General features: G+C 39.1%; 1 protein-coding gene across 1 annotated transcript in view; it reads left to right on the top strand.

The window, feature by feature from the left end:
- LOC126188640 (dynein axonemal heavy chain 6) overlaps positions 1-24557 on the top strand; it is a 1044937-nt gene that overhangs the window by 17596 nt on the left and 1002784 nt on the right. Inside the window, exons 3-5 of the mRNA XM_049930241.1 lie at positions 3014-3158; positions 12980-13219; positions 18487-18728. Of these exons, the coding sequence (XP_049786198.1) occupies positions 3014-3158; positions 12980-13219; positions 18487-18728 (627 nt within the window). The remainder of the gene's footprint in view (positions 1-3013; positions 3159-12979; positions 13220-18486; positions 18729-24557) is intronic.

A 24557-nucleotide genomic window follows, 5' to 3' on the forward strand; every position in this document is an offset into this window, starting at 1 on the left:
CAGAGAGGCGGCGCCAAGCACGGCCATACAAGCATGCAGCCTAGCAGCTTCCTAGCTTACCTGAAACCAGCATTCATGGCGCATCTCGTTTGTAGGCAGAATTTAATTTTAATTTGCTCCTTCAATGTTTTTCTTATTCCCGCTCTCACAGTCATGTAAGAAATACAATAAAAGTCTCATTAGTTTCTTGTAACAAAAAAGGGATCATTTATCTCAAAAATTTTTTATCTCAACAACTGAAAGGTCTTCATATTCTGCTCAGTGCCGACCTTTAAATGGTCACCATTGAATAGTGGCATAATGTGTGAGGGGATGGGCAAATTAATAGAAACTGATCAATAATTGCTGCTCAAATAATTAAAAAAAGTTATTGGAAAGATTAATTGAAAGAAAGTGGAAGGTACACATATCCTGTGTGAACTTTAACTTATATTAATATCAACAGACCTTCAGTGTCAAAATACTGAGTGTGAGATCTTAATGTGTCACAGAGTGGCTGGGTCACGTATTATTTCTAAGTCATCATCCAGCCACGGTTATTTGTCCCTTTTCTAACAGCTTCCTTACAGGTATTTTATCCTTGGTATTATTTAGTTATCCTGCTGTCTCTCGCTGGGATTTTATTATGAGCTTTTATGAACCTCACCTTCTTGGGGTTGCTTTATGTTTCCCGTGGTGAGATCAAACGTAGTTTTCCAGTTTATTGATCTTCTTTCATAGATTGTGAAAATCTTCTTTGGTATAACATTAATGCAAGGACGCTGATGACCTAGCTGTTTAGCACCCTCCACCATAAATCATCATCATCATCACCATCATCCACTGCTCACACAAATTCCTCTTGCTGTTTTGAACTTCCTGACGCAGGATTCTCAGCATGGGCAAAATGATGAACAGACAGGTGTAATTGATGTAAATATATATATGAATAAACTTGCCTTCCTAAAAACTTTTATTACACTTTTTAATATACAGTTTGAATACACATTTTGAAACAATACTGGCACAGCGGAGCTAGTCATATGTCCGCCTGCTACCACTTATAGAAACAAACAGGTAAAGATCCAGAAATTAATCAATTGAAGAGTGTGTGTCTCTCTCTTATTACTATTATTAAAACATAATCTCTGGTGCTAAGCAATTTGTTAATTGACGTTCGGCTTTACATGTACAAAAAGAAAAGAATGAAGGGGGGGGGGGGGATATAATCCATTACAAGCAGTGAAATTGCAAATTTCTGTGAGACACCAACAGTTGACATGTGGGATCTGGTGGAACCAATGAAGCTTGCTAACTGAGCCATGACTCTAACAGCACAGTACTGTGACGGCGCTTTGTTACCATAACATACTCTGTTTGTTATTGCATAATTTGTAATAACACTTTGTACATTTGGAGGAATAAAAGTTAAGTAAATTTTCTTTTTGCTGTGTTACTTGTTCACTTATCATTTCTACTCCTGTCCAGCTTTTGTACAATGATGGTTAATGCACCACTCTCTAGCCCACCTCTTATTACCATTGTGTACAAAGTTATACACAACATCTGGCAATGAGGATGGGATTGACCTCTCTTCCTGGTGTGCTGTCCCACATGCTGCCTCAAGTCCCTCTGTGGTCATTGAGATGCCTCTGTCCTAGTTTGCTACTCCACCTCCGGATGTGGGTGCCTGCCCTCTGTGCAGTTTTTCAACCGGTATTCCTGCGCAGGCTCTCTGCATATGCCAGGCCATGGGCAGTAGCTTGTGTCATCAGCTTCAGTTTCAGCTCCTGTTTCCTCATTGTGACTTGAATCCAGCCCCCCCCCCCCTGCCCACCCCATCATTGTTCACTCATCTATACTACATGAAGACAGTAAGGAAGTTTGTGGTGGTGGTAATTGGGGGATCAGAGCAAACCCTATATGGAGCCACCACTTTCATTCCTCTTGACTTCTAACTTGCACAACTCTACCACTATTATTTTACACAGTAGTTTCAGACACCCAGGTCTACATCTTCAAATCAAAGCACATTTCTTTTCCTACCTTACTGCATACTAAAATCCTGCACAAAACAGTAGACTACTACAAAAGACAGATGATTTAGTGTGGCAACCCTGTCTATTTGTTAAAACCAGCTGTTGTTAAGTGAGAATTATATTGAAATAAGAACAAATGTGAACAGCACCATAATGTCCTACACTGACTTGAATTCCAAAGATCCGTGAAAAGAAACTTTTAAGTAGCCAGACTGCAGCAAAACTCATTAAAAGATATAGTGGTTGTAGTCAAATGCCCTAGCAACATTTTTTACTGTTTTTGTGGGCTAAAAGTTTTTGGTACAATAATTTAAAATTTGCCTTCTCAAAACTAAATGTTGTGTCTGTGTAATGGTGACAAGGCACTTCTGCTTTTTGATGAATTTTCTCAAAACATATTTTATTTCTTGCCAATATTGTGAATGACAGAATGGTATTAACCATATAGTGGAGATATGGAGTCGCAGATAGGCACAAAAAAGGGACTGTCAGACAATTTTCTGCCAGCTGTTCATTCTTTGTCCCATGAAGACTGATGTTACAATGCAGTTCATGTGTATATGCACAAAGTGAACAAATATTCAAAACAAGTAAATTGTACCAAGACTGGAAACTATTAATAGTGTAACAAGAAAGTGCTACAATATGAAAATTATGTGTATAAGAGAATGGAAGCAAAATACATGAAAGGTTCTGAGAGAATAGTTGATGTACCAGAAGCCTTTCTTGCAGCTTCCTCTTTTATCAATGAGATTGTCTGCCTGTACGTATTTTAGTTGTTTTTCTGTTTCTGATAAGATTGGTTCTTGCTGTTAAATTTTTACTATCTGTGCTTTCTATTTGAATGTTCTTGTGTTATCTGAATTTTGTGTTTGTTATTAATTTCAAGAATGCTGTGTGCACAGATATGTAGTGTAGTCACTAGATAAATATGGAAAAGTTAAATTGTCTGTTCAGAGAATGAGATGATAACTGCCATTCCTTAAACATTTCAGAGTGGTTCCATACAAAAATATTGATAAGCAGAATTTTCTGACAATAAGTTCAGAAGGAGTGACCCAATTTTATCCTGGTGATATGGTATTTACTAGTCTTCAGCAGTGGGAATATGAGTATGACAGATATTGTAACTTGATATTAGTAAGTATTAGTGGCATTAATGCTGATTCACTCCACGTAAATGGTAAACAGTGACACATTTTTCATTGTTTAAATACATTGTCATTGCAACTTTTGTAATACCATTGTTAATCTGCAGTATGTTTGGACTTTTATATATTGTTCTTTTATATTACTTTTCTTGTTTATTCTTATGTATTTTAAAGAACAATATGAAAATTATAGATTGCTACACCCACATAGAGGAGACATTTAGTAGTCGACAGGCACATTGAAACAAAATTGCTAGAAATTTTCAGCTTTTGGACTAATTCCAATGTCAGGCGTAGATGAAACGTATACATAAGCAGGACTCATTATGCCCACTGTCATCTCTGGATGCTAAGACCCAACTGCAAGTGCATGTGAGCCATGTGAGGGATTTGGCATTCTGACTAGGAAGGATTCCTCTAGATGGTACATGAATATGTTGGCATTGAATCCTTCCACAAATATATATACACTCCTGGAAATTGAAATAAGAACACCGTGAATTCATTGTCCCAGGAAGGGGAAACTTTATTGACACATTCCTGGGGTCAGATACATCACATGATCACACTGACAGAACCACAGGCACATAGACACAGGCAACAGAGCATGCACAATGTCGGCACTAGTACAGTGTATATCCACCTTTCGCAGCAATGCAGGCTGCTATTCTCCCATGGAGACGATCGTAGAGATGCTGGATGTAGTCCTGTGGAACGGCTTGCCATGCCATTTCCACCTGGCGCCTCAGTTGGACCAGCGTTCGTGCTGGACGTGCAGACCACGTGAGACGACGCTTCATCCAGTCCCAAACATGCTCAATGGGGGACAGATCCGGAGATCTTGCTGGCCAGGGTAGTTGACTTACACCTTCTAGAGCACGTTGGGTGGCACGGGATACATGCGGACGTGCATTGTCCTGTTGGAACAGCAAGTTCCCTTGCCGGTCTAGGAATGGTAGAACGATGGGTTCGATGACGGTTTGGATGTACCGTGCACTATTCAGTGTCCCCTCGACGATCACCAGTGGTGTACGGCCAGTGTAGGAGATCGCTCCCCACACCATGATGCCGGGTGTTGGCCCTGTGTGCCTCGGTCGTATGCAGTCCTGATTGTGGCGCTCACCTGCACGGCGTCAAACACGCATACGACCATCATTGGCACCAAGGCAGAAGCGACTCTCATCGCTGAAGACGACACGTCTCCATTCGTCCCTCCATTCACGCCTGTCGCGACACCACTGGAGGCGGGCTGCATGATGTTGGGGCATGAGCGGAAGACGGCCTAACGGTGTGCGGGACCGTAGCCCAGCTTCATGGAGACGGTTGCGAATGGTCCTCGCCAATACCCCAGGAGCAACAGTGTCCCTAATTTGCTGGGAAGTGGCGGTGCGGTCCCCTACGGCACTGCGTAGGATCCTACGGTCTTGGCGTGCATCCGTGCGTCGCTGCGGTCCGATCCCAGGTCGACGGGCACGTCACCTTCCGCCGACCACTGGCGACAACATCGATGTACTGTGGAGACCTCACGCCCCACGTGTTGAGCAATTGGGCGGTACGTCCACCCGGCCTCCCGCATGCCCACTATACGCCCTCGCTCAAAGTCCGTCAACTGCACACACGGTTCATGTCCACGCTGTCGCGGCATGCTACCAGTGTTAAAGACTGCGATGGAGCTCCGTATGCCACGGCAAACTGGCTGACACTGACGGCGGCGGTTCACAAATGCTGCGCAGCTAGCGCCATTCGACGGCCAACACCGCGGTTCCTGGTGTGTCCGCTGTGCCGTGCGTGTGATCATTGCTTGTACAGCCCTCTCGCAGTGTCCGGAGCAAGTATGGTGGGTCTGACACACCGGTGTCAATGTGTTCTTTTTTCCATTTCCAGGAGTGTATATATAGTAAGCAATTTCTTCAAAGAAGAAATAATTGTCGATGAGGGTATAGTTCGTTTGATGAACTGGAAGAAGCTAGTAGGTTTGCAGTCAGTAATCAGGCATGGGTGTCAAGGCCATGGGCATTGGGAATGTTAGTGTAGACAGAGGTATGGTTAGCGTTTCATCATTGGTAGCAATTTGTTTCCTTCAGGCATACCTGTTTTCCATCATTTGCAAATCACCAATCTAACACTACATTGCATGCACAATAAATATGCCAGTATGAATTTTCAGATACAAAATAGGAGAATTACATTTTGTTGTGAGTTGCTAAAAGATACACCAAGACACTTTTAATGTCTTGTTGTTACACGACATGGCACACTAAGAAATTTTGTATTAAGGAACAAAAGTTAAATAAAAATGAAACACAACATAAGGTGGCATGAAATGATGACAATTAGTCCATCAATCCATGATATGAATGATTTAGCTAATTATGATATATCCAGTAGTATGTAATTAGAACTCTAGAGGCTCTGAAAAAATTATTTAGATTTATATACTAATATTTATTTCATTCATATAATTATGCAGTCATCAGATAATAATAATGTGCAATTTTTATAACTTGGTTTGAAGCTTGATTTCTGTATTTATGGATTTTCTCAAGCTAATTAGTTATGTAGGTGTACATGAATCTAGTGTCACAACATATCAATTATTTTATACAGTGATGCACAGTGCTACTCTTTATGCAGCTAGTTTACAGCTGTGTGTTATTTGATGCTCACAGACATATGTTACACGTGTAACTCTGCAGGCTGTCGTGGCCGTTGTCACCGAAGTTAAAATCTTCTGGGTTATTAGGCCATGTCATATTTCTTCTAAAATGATTGGCATTTTGACCCCTTTATTGGGATCTTCTCCAGTATCTTCCAGCGTCCACCACTGCTAGGACAGTGTTCTAGCAGTAGTGGACACCGAAGATCCTGAGGAAAATCCCAGCAGAGGGGTTGAAATGTCGATCATTTTAGAAGAAATATGACTTGGACTAATAACCCAGAAGATTTTAACTTCATATGTTATATATACTAACATCACATTTTCTGTGATTATATTTGAAGCAAGGATAGTGAAAATATATGCCTGTGATGGATCTTTGGTGTGCTGGTAGCTGCAAGTAACATTTTTTGTTGTTGTTGCAAGTAACTTATAATATGGAAATAGAGCACATAACATTCAGCATTATGAAATCAAACATGGCATTTGATCAGTTTATTGTGTGTCACCTATGGCATTTGCTCAGTCTGTTGTGTGTCAGCTAATCGCAATTGTCAGTTATCAGTAACTTTTAAAAATCAAATTGAACTCTGTTTCCAGAGACCTTTTAAGTCTCATACATCAATGATGTATATATGCAGACTAAAGTGGTGAATGAAAATTTGCATCAAGGCCTTGGTACAGATTTTCATTTGTTGCTTTAATTTGCATATATACTGTCGAAAATAACTAGAACTGAAAAATAATGAATACTGCAGCAACTGGTATTGTAAAATAACCATTTGGGCCAATTTTAGTGTACGCCATCAGACCATGCTCTTTTCTTAAAGTAAATAGGTTCTTTCACAATTATTATGATAATGTAGTTTGATCACTACAGTCTTAATGGGTGATAAAATATTCTGACAGTTTTATGGGTTGAAACTATTTTATGTATCCAACTTAGCGCTACCTACAGTTTAATAATCTGAACATTGATTTCACCCCTTTCCTCACATATATAAAGTATTACTGGAGATGAAATGCAGTCCCCAAAACTTAAGTATCTGTGTTGAGTCAAGCAGGGTGTATACACTTGGGGAAATCCGGGAAAACCCTGGGAATTTTTTCATCTGGGAGAAAACTGGGAAAAACCTGGGAATTTTTTAGAATTCTGAGAATTTTTCATTGTTTTAGTTTTCAGTTAAATTTTTGTAGTTTGGACTGGTAAGAACTGATACTCTAACAAATAATTTTACTTTAGCCTGCTACTGCAAAATAATACTGCAGCAATGAAACATAAATGAGGAAAAAAACTGAAACTTGAGTTGCAAAGAAAGTGCCATTTACAACAACAAAACATCGTGCCCACACAAACATCTGCCAACAGTAAAACTTATCAAAAGGCTTAAGGACGAAGACTATGCAGTACTTTATAACAACAAACTGCTTCTGATGGGCGTGATGTCATGACGGTTTGTATTAGGTTCGTTTGAGCAATTGTAAATGGACTTATGTACATGCTCAGTTGAGTCGTGTATCAGCAGTACCTTCTCCCACTTCTTGCTACTTGAAGCGCGGCTGTTAGCTGTATCAGCAATAGCAACAAGCAGCTAGATGCTACCCAGAAAAATTTTTCTGGCACGCCCAAGCTGCCAGATTCGTGCATGCGCAGAGTAGTCTGAGTTAGTGGTTTGAGGGGTAGTCTCCATGTGAACTGTATTTACATTTAATGATTTTACTTTCTCCTCTTGGTTTACAGCTCTCATGTCAAATGAAAACAAAATGGATTTCTGTGGCCGGGAGCTATAATATGAATTAAAATACATTCACATAATTATGGAAGGCTAAAATGGTAATTAGTTTCAGTTTTCTGATTTTATTTTCTTTTCAGGTTTTAGGCAGTCACACATTAATTGCTTTGCAGAACAATGAATTTATTTTTGTCAATTTGCTAAAAAAATTTGGCTTTAATTAACCCTTCCTGCAGAGGCAGTCACTTTAATTGAAACACTATTGCTACTGTCAATTGTTCACGGAATATCAAGTACACGTTGTTATCTTCTGGGACTTATAATAAAGGACTAAACATGAGATAATACAGAACAGGTACTCCAAGAAAATTTGCATCCCATAAACTACACTGAAAAGTTTAATATCAGGTTGGGGCCTACTTCTTTGTGAATCTGGAAATACGAATGTGTCCTTTAAGTTGATTTATGCCTTTTAGTATGGTTTATGAAATTCCAATGGTTTTGGAGTATCCTCTGATGTCCTGTTTCATTCATGACGTAATGTAAGATTTATTAATGCTACATACGTATGATTATATGGGCTACCTATGTCATTGTAGCTGGGCAGGCACAGTAATGCCATTTTCTGGCTTTGACACCTGCTGAAACTAATTGTAAAAGGTCATGGAAAATATTGCGATTGGTGGTTTCAAAAGCGTTACTTTCAAAGTACATTTCATTTTACACAATACGAGTTGTGTTATGTGTGTTAACGTGTTTTAAATTTCTTAAATCACAGAGCGTTTGACTTTCAGTTAAAACTTAACAGTTTTAGGGCCAGTGACTTAGAAGAATTTCGAGCCCAGAAGACCAGACTTTTATGTCATTACTTAAAATTTTACTGGCACATTTGTGTGATGTATCGAAGTGCAACACATGCAGAAAGACAAATATTGTATGTGAAATCTTAGCTTTTCCTGTAGCTACACTATGTACTTTAATTACAACTATTAACTTTTCCTGTTTGTGTGTTCACACTACTTAACAGTGATGTTGCTATAGGCTAACATCATGTGTCCTATGCTCAGAATCACTATGTTTACATGCGACACATCTTCCAAAAGACGAAAACCAAATTTTGGAAACCATTTTTCACTGTTGTATTTACGTGTTAAGGTCTGAAGTGGATACGCTAGCCCAGTTAACTATGGCGCCTGGAAAACTGCTGATATAGTTTATGATTTAGTCAGCAGAATCACTATTTCTTGTCAATTAGACAAGATGTAAACAGGTTCAGTCTAATATTTCGACTTATCCTTCACTGTACAAAAGGCCACTCCGTCAATATTAGCCCCCCCCCACCCCACACCCCCCAGAAAAAAAAAAAAAAACAACTGACAGTCCAAGCATGTTTCAATACCAGTTATGTTTAGATGTGAGTAACAATCGATTGCAGAAATTGCAGAACTGGAAAACAGGCAACCAGAAGCGGATTTCCAGAATCGATTTTGAAGTGTTGACATGACCACCCAGAAGTGGTATTGGGAGATCAGTTTACGAAATTCACATTTGCGAGCCCCCATGTAAATGCACTGAATATCTGCTATCATCGGCTGGTGAGATCACGTGACATGAGCAATGATTGGCTTACAAAAGCACATCACAATCTCAATTTCAATGCTTCGGAAACTAACATTCTGTATTTGGTGGAATTTGACTATGTGCTTTTATAATAAAAAATACGCAGTGTACATCTTGCTGCAAATCAAAGGCTTTTTGAAAACCCATTTTTTTTCTGGGGTTCGTTTCCTAAAGTGACGGGAGGTTCTACGCTGGTTTATAAAACCTTAACCATTCAAAGGATTCATAAGTTTTATGATTCCTAGGGAAAGTATACCGTCACATAACAGAGAAAAAGTGTATTTTCACCTGGGAGAAAATGTATTTTTTAACTGGGAAATCCGGGAAAAATCCGGGAATTTTTTTTTTCTTCTCCGCTTATACACCCTGGTCAAGGTACCGGTACATAGCTGATTTAGCTTAATATAATGGTTACACAGAATGCAAGTGCAATACTGGAAACCAAGTCCATGGACAGAATATACAAACAAGCAGTAGTTAGTGGAAAAAAAGAGAGAGGGCCAGATGGAAAATCATGTATGTACCTTTTCCACCCACTGCTTCCTTTTTCAAGGCAAAAAAATTAAAGATTCAAAGAGCTGGCACTGATTCATCATTACACCTGTGTTACTGACAATAGTAAGCTTATATGTGGGAGCAAGGAACATTACTCAGCTTGTTGTATGAAGGGTGCCTTTATAAATCTGTATGAAAACAATGAAATAAAACTTTTTTTGTACTAATTGTTTTATTGGTTTTTCAAAATAGTCTGCCTGAATGAAGCACCCAAAAGAGAGAAATGAAATGAAACTTCACAGGTGGAGAGGGTATGTGGTGTTTTGGTATTTATGAAAGCAAAGCAAATCTACAAAGAATTAGACAATATGAACCCACTTATTAGTACGATGTTACGCCACCGCTGCCTTTATGCGTGCACTGGTTTGTTTGGGAAGGGTGTCATAAAGCTCTCTTATCACATCCTGAGTAAGCTGCCCCACAACAGTTGTAACTTGTCCTTGATATCCTGGGTATTGGCACTGATATGGAGTTCCATATGGGCTGGTCACATATTCTATAGGGGACAGATCAAGGGATCTTGCTGGTTGCAAAAGTACCTCAACATCATGCAGACTGTTCATAAAGCTATATGCCACATTTTGACAAGCATTGTCCTGTTAAAAAATGGCACCACAATAGTGTCACATGGGAGGTTCCACATCCTGTGCCCATGACATAGTGCTGTTCTGTCAGATTTCCTCAATCACTACCAGCTGTGTCCTGAAGTCATACCTGATGGCTCTCTACACCATTTTTCCAGGAGTAAAACCACTGTTTCTCTCCAGTACATTGGAATAATATGGCTTTACCCAGATCAGTTAGTTAGTTAGTTCAGTTTTAGTAGGTTGCATGTTCCATTGATGAATCGCATAGTATGGTAGTCATTATGATATTGAACATGTCAAGTGCACAAGAAATGCACATATTAAACAATATATATTACAATACAGAGGATTAATATTTCTATTATTTACCCCATTCCCTTAAATGAAACAGAATGCATATACTATATTTATAGATTTATTTATTCCTATTCAAGAATTCATCTATGGTATTGAAGGAGTTGTCAAAGAGATATGATTTCAGTGTATTTTTGAAGCTATTTTTATAGCAGCATATTTTACCCCTTTCTGTTCCAAGGATAGGTTGAGTAAAGGAATGTGTTAAGTCTTTCTTTTTTCTGGTATTATAATCATGAATGTCACTGTTGTTTTTAAACTGGTCCATGCTCTTGAGAACAAATTTCATTAGTGAGTAAATGCACTGTGAGGCTGTTGTAAGAATTCCCAATCTTTTAAAAAGATGCCTACAAGATGTGCGACTATGAACCCCAAACATTATTCTAACCCCTTTCTTTTGAGCAGTGAATACTTTTTGTCTAAATGTTGAGTTACCCCAAAATATTATTCCATGTGACATCAGAGAGTGAAAGTATGCAAAGTATGTTGCTTACTAATAAGATCACCACCATACTCATTGATGATAGTTATCTGAGGTAGTGCAGAGCTGTGACTGTGATTAGTTGCTGAACACATTGTGATGCCTTTCATCAGCAGTCCATACTTTCCAGTCGTGGTGCCATTCCAAACGCAGCTGCTTGTTTTTTTTTTTTTTATGTTAATGACAAGCAACACTTGGGATGGTAGTTCCCTAATCTGGCTATAGCTAGTCTCTGACCAGTGGTATGGGATGACACACAATGTTACAGGGATTCCATTGCTTGTTCTCAGATGGCATGTGCAGTTTGAAGGGGCTACAATGTGCTTGGTTCACAATACAGTGATCCTCCCCTGTGGTGGTCAGATGTGGTTGACTATAACCTTGATGAGTATGCCTGCCTTCATGTTCCCATGCAGCACAGTATTTGGCCACTGTCACATTTGGCCAACTAAGAAATCTGTATTTTGCATGAAGGCAGGAAGAAGGAAGATAAGAGTGAGACTGCATGTCTTTCACAGTGAAGACTCAGTGCTTGACCCTATTTACACTCACTATGTACCAGCTGGCCTGGTAACAACATTAAACATGAACAACAACAATGCGCTCTGGTGGTCATTGTACCTTTCATAGAGCATTGCAACTTTAATCATTTCCATAGTCACCAATGGTGTGTACATGTATGAAGTTACATTAAAGGTTGACCACAAGTTCGTGGCATTTCACTTTTTTGTCAGGCATTGTATTTATTCTTAATAATAAAATTTATATACTTTTACAAACATTGGAGCCAATTCAGAATTTTTTTTTTTTTTTTTTTTTTTTTCCTCCACGTGATGTTTGGACCACAGAAACTTTTTTTCTCTTCTGTCATATAATCGATTGTTTTTAAATGCTGGGTGATGGGTGGCACTGTCATGATGAGCACCAATGTAACATCGTTACCTGTTTCTATATTAAGAAAAGGAAAGTTTCTACTCACAATATAGTGGAGATGCTGAGTTGCAGAGAGGTACAGCAACCCAGTTTTGTGTCTCATGACAGTGAGTGAATCTTAAAAGGGTAATTCTTTAGTGTATGATGATTCAATGGCAGCTTTCCATGCTGACAATCCTCCTTATATACTTCAGATGGCCTTTGAGGTCTGTTGACAGACTGGACAGTGTACAGAAGCTACATTGGTCTGTTTGCAATTGGAGATAACACACTCTACTGAGATGCACAGAGAATGCAGATTTAGTTTTACCTCAAATGTTCAAATGTGTGTGAAATCTTATGGGACTTAACTGCTAAGGTCATTAGTCCCTAAGCTTACACACTACTTAACCTAAATTATCCTAAGGGCAAACACACACACCCATGCCTGAGGGGGGACTCAAACCTCCGCCGGGACCTGCCACACAGCCCATGACTGCAGTGCCTTAGATCGCTCGGCTAATCCCGTGCAGCCAGTTTTACCTCCATTAAACTGGTAGCTTTACCTGTGCTAGTCACAGTGTGTTGTAAAACTTGTTTTGAACAAAACTGTGTGCCGGACCAAGATGGTAGAGCACTTGCCCGCAAAAGGCAAAGTTCCCGAGTTTGAGTCTCGGTCCGGCATACAGTTTTAATCTGCCAGGAAGTTTCATATCAGTGCACACTCTGCTCAAGAGTGAAAAATCCCATTCTTGTTTTGAACAGTTTATTTGCTTATCAACATCTTAATGACCTGTGAGTGAGTAAACATTGAATTTGTAACTTTTTTGGAGAATTACATATGATACTTTGAAAATTATGTTGGACCATCATTGAAATGTTGACAGATATATTCATCTTTAATTATTTCAGATAAAAACATTCTCTATGTTTCGCATGTGGAAAGGCTTTTATGTCTGGAGAAAGAATGTAAAATGGAAGAAAATTCATGATGCAAGAAAATCCCTTAATGAACTGCTTTTCTTGCTGAATCCAGCCTTACGTAAAGCATTACTAGACGTTCAGCTTGCTTGTAATAAGATGGTTGAAGTATATTTCACTGACTTTAGTAATAAGGAAAAGAATATCTTATTTGAATTCATGAATGCTCAGGTAAGATCATTTCGATGGTTGTCATTGGCTCAGTTCATCATCAGTTTCATTGCCACTGTTGGAACAAGTACTATTATAGTATATTTTGCCTTCTAATTCTAGGTATTGGAAAATTTACTTCATTAATGGTAAATGCCTATTAGAACACATATTATTTTTCAAGTTTAAATTTCTCTTTGTGTTACCCCACAAATGATTATCTATTGACTTCATTTCTTTGAACTTAATAATTAATACTGATGTATTAAATTTAATAGTACAATCTAACAAGCCCATATGCAAAAAAATTATGAGGATTTTATGACAAAAAATTCACATTTAAAAAAATACTTATTCTTTGATTATCTTTTTTTATTACCTCTAAACTTATCACAAGATGACCCTATGCACTGGCCCTCCACAATTTTCCTCATGTTTATTGAACTTGAAGGTTAATGCTCAGGCATCAGTTTGCTAAAGCAGTACAATGCAATTCTCAAACACAGTCAAAAAGAATTGACTTAGAATTTTTGCAGGGCCCCTTAAATTTAAGTAATTCATTGAAGTTAACTGAATTGTCCATAGCTGAGTGTTTAGCAGTCTAGTCTCATAAATGTGAGGATGCCAATTTGATTCTCCCAAGTGGAAGCTTCTGTTTTAATTTTACTTTACTTTCGACTGAATTCAGTATTTACTGTTGAAGTGAAATGTTAATTAACAGATGTTGAATCATAAATTTTTAATAAAAATGACCTCTTTTCATTACTATTTGCGTGAAAAATGTGTCAGTATATACAGGGTGAATCGCATAAGATGTAACACCCCCTTTATTCCGGGGGGCAATTGCATGTATCAGCATGCGGTTTTCGGCGAATCATAATGGACTATGGGGCACATACATTGGTATATGCACAATAATCACAACGTTTACATTGACCGAGATAATGAGGGCAAGTACATGTGTTTTAAATGGGATGCTATACTTTTTTTACCATCATTCGAATGCTCTGGAAAAGACGTGTATAGTGATGTAACACATGTTGCTATTGTGATTCAAACTTTGCTTAAAAGAGGGCAGATGAGGATTTACCTATGTACCGTAGGTCATGCATGCTGCATAGAGCACGGCAACTCAGCCTGCAGGTCGCGTGAGGCATGTTTACAGTCTGCAGCCACTTCTCACCGCCTCGACCTTCAATCGTACAATATTACCCAGCGTCTTTTAAGCAAAATTTGAGTCACAATAGCAACATGTGTTACATCATTATACGCGTCTTTTCCAGAGCGTTCAAATGATGGTAAAAAAGGTATAGTGTTCCATTTAAAAAACATGTTTGCCTTATTGTCTCGGTCAATATAAACATTTTGATTATTGCGCATGTACCAAAGTATGTGCCCCATTGTCAGCAATGATTCGCCGAACACCGCTTTTCGATACCTGCAATCATCCCCAGAATAATGGGGTTGTTACATCTTACGCGACTCACCTTGTATAATAAAAGTAAGTGTGTCATGCCTGTGCATGCTGACAAAGCTTGGCAACCGAATTTTGCAAACCAGTGGGAGTTAAATGATGTGGTGATTCTCAGTCCACAATCCACAAAGAAGTTTGAATTTTGGAACTACAGGGGGTACATATGAAAATATTGGCATCTAAAGAGGGCATCTGTTTGCAACAAAATAAGAAATGTAAGCATGGTTTGTCTACGCATCCCACTATAATTCAGCTACACACTACTGCAGCCCTTTGGTGATTATGTGGTATGGTAACACTCCATTGCCATCTGTGAAAAGAGTTTGGTTTGGAACTGTGGGGGTTAGGTATGAAGATGTGGGTGAACATAGATGCCTTCACACCATTCGATTCCTTATGGGAGAGCGGTGAAGCAGCCTGGAATTGAATGTTGAAGTGGCTGAGACAGGCTGGAATGTTCCCTATAGAATTCCCAACAATGTTTGAGAATATTGTAGAATGTTCTAGCTCTCTGAGCTAATCTGGGATTAGTGGGAGGTGCATTACTTATACTTTCTGGACATTTTCAGCAAATGCTTCCACTTATTGCAAATTTAACTCTAGCAGATGAAATCAATGCATGTTCAAAAGAATCATTTCTTAAGAACAAATTGGAGGGTTCAGCTTTCCAATGATGAAGAAGCAAAACATTTTGTCAAAAAGTTCTTAAAAATTAGTGAAGACACTCAGCTGATTGATTGTGATTTATGTAACATTGTCAGCAGCCCAAATGAACGAATAGGTAAATTTTTTCCAAACATTGTTCAAAGTTACTGAAGTAGGTTATTAGAAAGAGCCATTTTAGCAGTAAGAAATGAAGTAGTTGTTCATGTTATTCAGAAATTCAAAATTAGTAATGTTCATGAACAGTATCAAACCATATAATTCAAGCATGAATAATATCAGAAAAAGATAAGGAAAAATAGCATTTATTGTGACAATGCTGCTCGTATCTCCCGAACTGCCATTTCGTTTCAAAAGACTGCAATTTCTAGTAAGAATAGCATTTAATATTACTATAAATAAGGCACAGAAACATATATTAATGTGTTGTGATATTAATTTGAAAGATTCATGCTTTTCTCATAGTCGTTTATAAGTAGCTTGGTTATTGGAAAGAGCCTTTCTAGCTGTAAGAAATGCAGTAGCTGATGATATTAACTTAAAAATCCAAAACAAGAAATGGTTGTGAACAGTTATCAAATCCTATAATTCAAGCAAGAATAATATGAGAAAAAGATAAGGATAAACAGCATTTATTCTGATCATTCTGCTTGTATCTTCCAAACTGCCATTTCAACTTAAAAGGCTGTAATTTCCAGCAAGATTAGCATTTAGTGTTGCTACAAATAAGGCACAAAAACAAATGTTAAGGTGTTATGGTATTAATTTTAAAGAATCATGCTTTTCTTACTGTTAGTTATATGTAGCTGGCTCTAGGGGTGGGAACCCAAAGAATTTATGTATATACTTACCATATATCAGGATCTACATCTACATCTACATAGATACTCTGCAAGCCACCATAAGGTGTGTAGCAGAGGGTACCCTGCACTGCTACTTGTCATTTCCCCTCCTGTTCCACTTGCAAATAGGGTGAGGGAAAACAACTGTATATATGCCTCTGTACGAGCCCTATTTTCTTGTATCTTATCTTTGTGGTCCTTATGCGTGATGTATGTTAGTGGCAGTAGAATCATTCAGCAGTCAGCTTCAAATGCCGGTTCTCTAAATTTTCTCAATAATGTTTCCCTCCAGGGGTTCCCATTTGAGTTCCCAAAGCATCTCTGTAACACTTACATTTTGTTTGAACCTACCGGTAACAAATTTAGCAGCCCTCCTCTGAATTAATTAAATGTTTTCCTTGAGTCTGACCTGTACAGATCCCAAACACTCAAGCAGTTCTCAAGAATAGGTCGTATCAGTGTCCTATATGTGGTCTCCTTTACAGGTGAGGCACTGTTTCCTGAAATTCTCCCAATGAACCGAAGTTGACCATTTGTTCCGTACCGCAGTTTCCACATGCTCGTTCCATCTCATATCGCTTTGCAATGATACACCCATATATTTAAACATTAGTAATATTATATATTTAAAAATTTGTAACACTGTATCTGGAAATTACATGTTTCTTCTTCTTACTCATCTGCATTAACTTACATGACAAATGTAGTTCATAAGTAAGTATTGTGATAGATAATTAAGAGTGTAGTTTTTTCACTAAATTAAATACAGCAGTATTGAGAATATGCTGATTTAGTATTGTCTTACAATTTCTTCACCCATTAAATACACAAATTATAAAGCTGTACTAAGTCAACATGTCCTCAATACAGCTGTATTCAATTTGTATAAATGTCCTTAATTTATATGAATAACCACCTGCCATGAATCATTGGGTTTTGTGTTAGGTGCTGCTTTTGGTACTATAGTCATTGTGCATTGGTAGCTGCTACATTTCTGGAGGTATGATTGTTTGAAGTGGTCATTATCACATTGTAGTGTTCACAAGGACAGTCCACGTCTTTTGCAAAGTGTATGTTTTAAGGAAAATATTTCAAGATTTATCTGTGCTGTTGAGCTTTTGTGAATATCTTTGAATGTTTTCAAATGTTTCAAAATATTATCAATTGTTGTAGGTTCTAGAATATCCTAGAAACTTCATGATTTTTTTTTTAACATTGTCAAATATTTTGGAATATTTTTGGTGGTCTATAAGGTAGTGAATGGCACGGTAGTATATTTCAGATTAAGATATTGTTGAATACTTCAGTGACTTTGAAAGTACTGGAGAGTATTATTTACCATTTGAGAGTCCTTTTTAGGGTGGCATACTAACTTTTTTATGAATTTTTCAGTGTTCTGTTTTACTGTTTTCTCGAGTGTTCTTGAGGAGTCTGGAATATTCCCAGAAAACAAATGAAACTAAAAGCCTTGTGAAGCAGTTAGTAATAAATTAAAATTTGATACACAAATGGGAACTGTCTTGTACTGAAATTCAAAAATTTTATGTATCTCAGTAATACTGATCAGTTATTTTATCAATTATGTTTCACCCCATATTTGTAGCCCATTTGTTTGAATTCATTAGTTGTGTATGTTGATGACTGATTGTGTTTCTGTGTTGTTATGTTAATTGTGATCAAAAGACAGCCTATTGTATGTTAATTGCGATCAAAAGACAGTTTAAGGAAATGTGGGTTTGCTGCTCAAAATTCTCATTTTATTATTGTAATTTGGTAACAAATATTGAATTGTAATAAAAGTTTTAAAAAATCTGCTGGAAGTTTTAAAAAATTCTGCCTCTGGTGAAAATAGAATATGCAACTCTTCCACTATGAGAGTATAATGTCATATTCTCAACTACGAGAGGTTAGGTTACTTCGATTGAAATGTTTTGTACTTAATAGCACTCAGAAAACTCCCAAGTCAATATTTTAGTTTTTGATAACTGCATCATTCTGTTTTAGCAAATGTATGTCCAGGCACTAACATTCAAGTTCTATATGTACAAATAAAATCAGAGTCCGTGAGGTCCCCTTGTTGGCGAGGGGGGGATGGTCCAAGAAAAATTTTCAACTTAAAAAATACCATATAAATGTCTCTAGTAAATCATAACCTTACTTTTGAATTTTAGACTTTTGCATAAACACACTCAGATTTGAGTATGAAACAGAACTCAATGGCTTTTAGTCCTCATTTCATTATTTAACAACCAATTAAATTCTCACAAATCATGTGTATTATTATAAAAGCAAGTTATCTTTTATTTCAGATGAAAAACCTGGTTATAGTTCGTGAACAGTTACTTGAATATAGAGACATAGTTAAAGAACTTATTAATTGTGCTTGTCACAAAGCGCTCCTGTCTGTTGGATTCACCACAGACGATCACAATTTCCTGATTCAGCCAACTTCATCAGCAACAAGTGGAGCAAAACGCAGTGCTAATTCACAGTTCCAGATGTCTTACATGAAGCAGATCAATAAGCGACGGTTCTGCACAAGGCTTACAAGGTTTCTCTTATTGTATATCTTCTTTTATTATCATCATGAACTGAATTTCAGATAAGAAACTAGAATGAAACAGCTACTTAATACAACTGTTTGATTACATTGAATACTTGAGAGTGACTGAATGAAATCTGTGCAGAAAATGAGTTATCTGGAATAGCAAATGAGGTTCTAAATATTCTGAAAGCATTTATCTCTGTTATACTTGGTCAATAGCTAATACAAGCAATAGTCGTATAATCACAAATTCAAACAACAGTAACTCCAGGATGGGAGTTATCTTTATAGCACCTTCTCCACTCCTGAAATTATCCTGGCCTCAACCTACGATAATGTACTGTTCCCACACCCTCCACCCAACAGTTTCTGCCCCCTCTGTTCTACACGTCCTCCCACTTCACATCCTGTTGCCATGTTTGCTCCCATGTGACTATAACAACATGAGTAGGAAACACTGCATGGTGGATCTGACAGTGTGATGTGGTCTAAGTTACTTTTTTTCTTCCAATATGGTGGCCTGTTAATTTTTGCTCTCATACCATGGTCGTAAGCGAACTTATTCTTCTTGACTTCATACCCAGGCAGGGTGATGCTGTAAGAGAGTGTCTCACTACTTTCAACTACTGAATAATGAAGCCATCTTCAACAATAATCTTCTTTGTTGTTTCAACAACTTACATTGGTTATGAATGCAGATCCAAATATCAGCAACTCATAAACTCAAACACATTGATCAATACATCTGATCACATTGAATCAGACTTAAGATCTAAGATTTACAATCTTCATTTGTCTTCAGCATTTTCATTTTAGTGTGTCCATTTTCTCTGAGGTGTTCATGATACCTTCAAGATGCGTCACCAAGACATAAATGTCCACATCCAGCAAGTGCTACTGCTTTCACCAAGCCATGCCTTGCCACTGCTGTGTTATGTCACTGCATGTGCACCATCTGCACAGATCAGGGTGTGCAAAGTGGATTTTTTCCACTGTATAAAATGATTATAAAAGACATGACCATGTTTCACCAGCATGAGTGTCCTCAGTGAAACATAGCTCATTCTCACAAATAGCCCTTGCTGCAGTGCAGATTTCCCCTCTGAGATGAAAGATGTCATGCGAACTCCTTCAGCCCACTATTTACAGTTAAATGTAACATGTCTGGTATCATATTACAACTTGCTATCCATTTCATTTATCCTTAACAAATGTAATGAATGGTTTCTTTAAATGTCCATGCATGATTATTCATTTTTGGTCTTGAAGAGTTAGCATAGAAAAAGGCTCTAGTGATTAACAGTCCACTGATGTTTATATCACCAGTCATTACAGACTCCACAACTTTATTGTCCTTTTGGGTTACAAGAATGTGGGACGTGTTTTCTTCATTTAAACTGAAATTCATTGTTAGGTAACAGCAATGATTTAACATTTGCAATATACTTAATTTCATCCTTTACCATCCAGATCTCAGATTTGAAAACGTCAACATACATAGAGTGAAGGTTAGCAGAGACTGGTTCCAGGGTAAATTTGTTTGCTCCTGACTACTGTGGACACCCCTTCAACAAAGTGATCAATTGCTACTCAAAACATCTTCTCCAACCTTAATAATTGAGTTCAACCTTTTCTATGGTTAGATGCTATTCTTCCTTTCAGATGAAAGTGTCCCCTATTCAGTCCCTTTCAAAAAACTGTTCAGTTTATCCCTCTGCAGGTTCATGTAACCAAAGGACTAGACCCTTTATTTGGTATACCTATCCCCAAAGTCCTTTACACAAAATGCAAAACAGGCTTTTTCTTTCTTGAATGCACAGGACCTCTGACATAGGACAGCCTCTGCCTAGGTCTGCTTACATGTGTTAACTCTCTCAACTCAACTAAAGGAGGACACACTTCACCATATAAAATCTGTTTGCACAGTACCTCAGTTTCATTTCTCAAATCCTGGTGGGAAGGGGCTCCTTTATTTCTGATGCTTCTTTACTCCAATTTTAAAGCATACCACACCATAACCCCTACACAAAATTGCTATAACCTACCTGTTTGCTGCTGTATGAAAACATGACTGCAATAGCATTTAACTTTGCGTAATAATATTCCCATGTTCATTTCCTTTTCTCAAGATCATTTAGATCTGCTACTGCATTTGTATTTAACTGATTGTACATTATGTTACTTAAATATAGCCTATTTTTCATGTCTGTTACTCCTGTTCCTTGTGGATTACTTTCTCTACTTAAAATGGATATAATGAACTTATTGACCGTGCATCTGTGCTGTCAATTAATTGATTTGTCTCCAGATGGCACTGCTATCATCTGTTCATTACACTCATGTTAGTATGCCGTATTTCAGAGTGCTCCACTCCACACACTGGCTATCCACTGTTATCTTTCTCCACAACATGTGATGAGGGTAACATGCAACATACTGACATTGTATACAAAATATTTTTGGCATGAAAATTACATCCATTCGTCCAAGTCATATCACGTATGTGTTGCTCTCTTTGGCCATCTACGTCAACAGACTGTGGTATAAACATGCAGAAAAGAGAAGAGTTTCACTGATAGAATCTTATGAATATGGATAGAGGGTAAAATACACTCCTGGAAATTGAAATAAGAACACCATGAATTCATTGTCCCAGGAAGGGGAAACTTTATTGACACATTCCTGGGGTCAGATACATCACATGATCACACTGACAGAACCACAGGCACATAGACACAGGCAACAGAGCATGCACAATGTCGGCACTAGTACAGTGTATATCCACCTTTCGCAGCAATGCAGGCTGCTATTCTCCCATGGAGACGATTGTAGAGATGCTGGATGTAGTCCTGTGGAACGGCTTGCCATGCCATTTCCACCTGGCGCCTCAGTTGGACCAGCGTTCGTGCTGGACGTGCAGACCGCGTGAGACGACGCTTCATCCAATCCCAAACATGCTCAATGGGGGACAGATCCGGAGATCTTGCTGGCCAGGGTAGTTGACTTACACCTTCTAGAGCACGTTGGGTGGCACGGGATACATGCGGACGTGCATTGTCCTGTTGGAACAGCAAGTTCCCTTGCCGGTCTAGGAATGGTAGAACGATGGGTTCGATGACGGTTTGGATGTACCGTGCACTATTCAGTGTCCCCTCGACGATCACCAGTGGTGTACGGCCAGTGTAGGAGATCGCTCCGCACACCATGATGCCGGGTGTTGGCCCTGTGTGCCTCGGTCGTATGCAGTCCTGATTGTGGCGCTCACCTGCATGGCGCCAAACACGCATGCGACCATCATTGGCACCAAGGCAGAAGCGACTCTCATCGCTGAAGACGACACGTCTCCATTCGTCCCTCCATTCACGCCTGTCGCGACACCACTGGAGGCGGGCTGCACGATGTTGGGGCGTGAGCGGAAGACGGCCTAACGGTGTGCGGGACCATAGCCCAGCTTCATGGAGACGGTTGCGAATGGTCCGCGCCGATACCCCAGGAGCAACAGTGTCCCTAATTTGCTGGGAAGTGGCGGTGCGGTCCCCTACAGCACTGCGTAGGATCCTACGGTCTTGGCGTGCATCCGTGCGTCGCTGCGGTCCGGTCCCAGGTCGACGGGCACGTGCACCTTCCGCCGACCACTGGCGACAACATCGATGTACTGTGGAGACCTCACGCCCCACGTGTTGAGCAATTCGGCGGTACGTCCACCCGGCCTCCCGCATGCCCACTATACGCCCTCGCTCAAAGTCCGTCAACTGCACATACGGTTCACGTCCACGCTGTCGCGGCATGCTACCAGTGTTAAAGACTGCGATGGAGCTCCGTATGCCACGGCAAACTGGCTGACACTGACGGCGGCGGTGCACAAATGCTGCGCAGCTAGCGCCATTCGACGGCCAACACCGCGGTTCCTGGTGTGTCCGCTGTGCCGTGCGTGTGATCATTGCTTGTACAGCCCTCTCGCAGTGTCCGGAGCAAGTATGGTGGGTCTGACACACCGGTGTCAATGTGTTCTTTTTTCCATTTCCAGGAGTGTATATCTAAAAAGAAAGATGATGAGACTTACCAAACAAAAGCGCTGGCAGGTCGATAGACACACAAACAAACACAAACATACACACAAAATTCTAGCTTTCGCAACCAACGGTTGCCTCGTCAGGAAAGAGGGAAGGAGAGGGAAAGACAAAAGGATATGGGTTTTAAGGGAGAGGGTAAGGAGTCATTCCAATCCCGGGAGCGGAAAGACTTACCTTAGGGGGAAAAAAGGACAGGTATACACTCGCACACACACACATATCCATCCGCATATACACAGACACAAGCAGACATTTGTAAAGGCCTTTACAAATGTCTGCTTGTGTCTGTGTATATGCGGATGGATATGTGTGTGTGTGTGCGAGTGTATACCTGTCCTTTTTTCCCCCTAAGGTAAGTCTTTCCGCTCCCGGGATTGGAATGACTCCTTACCCTCTCCCTTAAAACCCAAATCCTTTTGTCTTTCCCTCTCCTTCCCTCTTTCCTGAGGAGGCAACCGTTGGTTGCGAAAGCTAGAATTTTGTGTGTATGTTTGTGTTTGTTTGTGTGTCTATCGACCTGCCAGCGCTTTTGTTTGGTAAGTCTCATCATCTTTCTTTTTAGATATATTTTTCCCACGTGGAATGTTTCCCTCTATTATATGGATAGAGGGTAAGATAGAACTGGTAGACCTGGCAGAGAAGGAAGAAAGGAAAATGAAAAATAGATTTTTTAAGGTGGAAGAAAGAAAGAAGATAGCTCTGTGAGACCGAATTCCTTGCCATCTCCCACCCCAAGGAATTCTCACTTCTGCTAAAGTTCTTTGTTGTGACACTGGAGGGAGAAGGTATTTTACATTCCCTATTGGATGGTCTTTGCCACTTCACCATCGCAGGTGCGAAAAATGAGCTTAGTAAACCTATCAAAAGTGGAGAGAGAAAGACGAAGAAGAAGAAAAAAGTAGTAAATCGTCAGTGATCATCGTCATCTCTATTAGCTGCCCATAAAGAACGTCCCATATAAAACCAATAGAAACTCCACCATTCTGTACTGTTCCTCTTAAAAAAATATAAAATGCCAATTATACATAACAGTATACATAGATAACAATGTATGTATCTCTCCTAGCAAGAAACATACTGTGTATTATTCATAATTAAATAAAAATTGACAATTACAGTTATCTGCATAGCAACTTTTGCTGACTTACTCTTGCTTTCACAAACAAGGATACAATGTAGTTCTTAAATAAGATATAATAGAAGTACAGAATATAGAACAGTGTAAGGTGGAGGAATGTCTTTGGAGAAATGAAAGAAGGCATACTAAAGCCATTAACTCAGACTTCCAATGCATATTATTCCATTGAATTTGCAAAGTTTGCAAATTCTCCTTGGGGTATATATTTCATAACCATATTGACATTATATAGTCCCTTTTTCTGGCCTGTATCTGGATTGGCCATTACAAGCGCCTCAGGATATGGTATTCTTACCGCTGTAAGAGGTCCACAATAGCATAGAAAGAACTTACTCATCTCCTTTTTTTGTGTTACAACTCTGCTGAACATCTTTTACTAAAACTAAATCATCTACACTAAATATACACTCCTGGAAATTGAAATAAGAACACCGTGAATTCATTGTCCCAGGAAGGGGAAACTTTATTGACACATTCCTGGGGTCAGATACATCACATGATCACACTGATAGAACCACAGGCACATAAACACAGGCAACAGAGCATGCACAATGTCGGCACTAGTACAGTGTATATCCACCTTTCGCAGCAATGCAGGCTGCTATTCTCCCATGGAGACGATCG

Source organism: Schistocerca cancellata, chromosome 5 (assembly GCF_023864275.1).
Source record: "Schistocerca cancellata isolate TAMUIC-IGC-003103 chromosome 5, iqSchCanc2.1, whole genome shotgun sequence".
Lineage (NCBI taxonomy): Eukaryota > Metazoa > Arthropoda > Insecta > Orthoptera > Acrididae > Schistocerca > Schistocerca cancellata.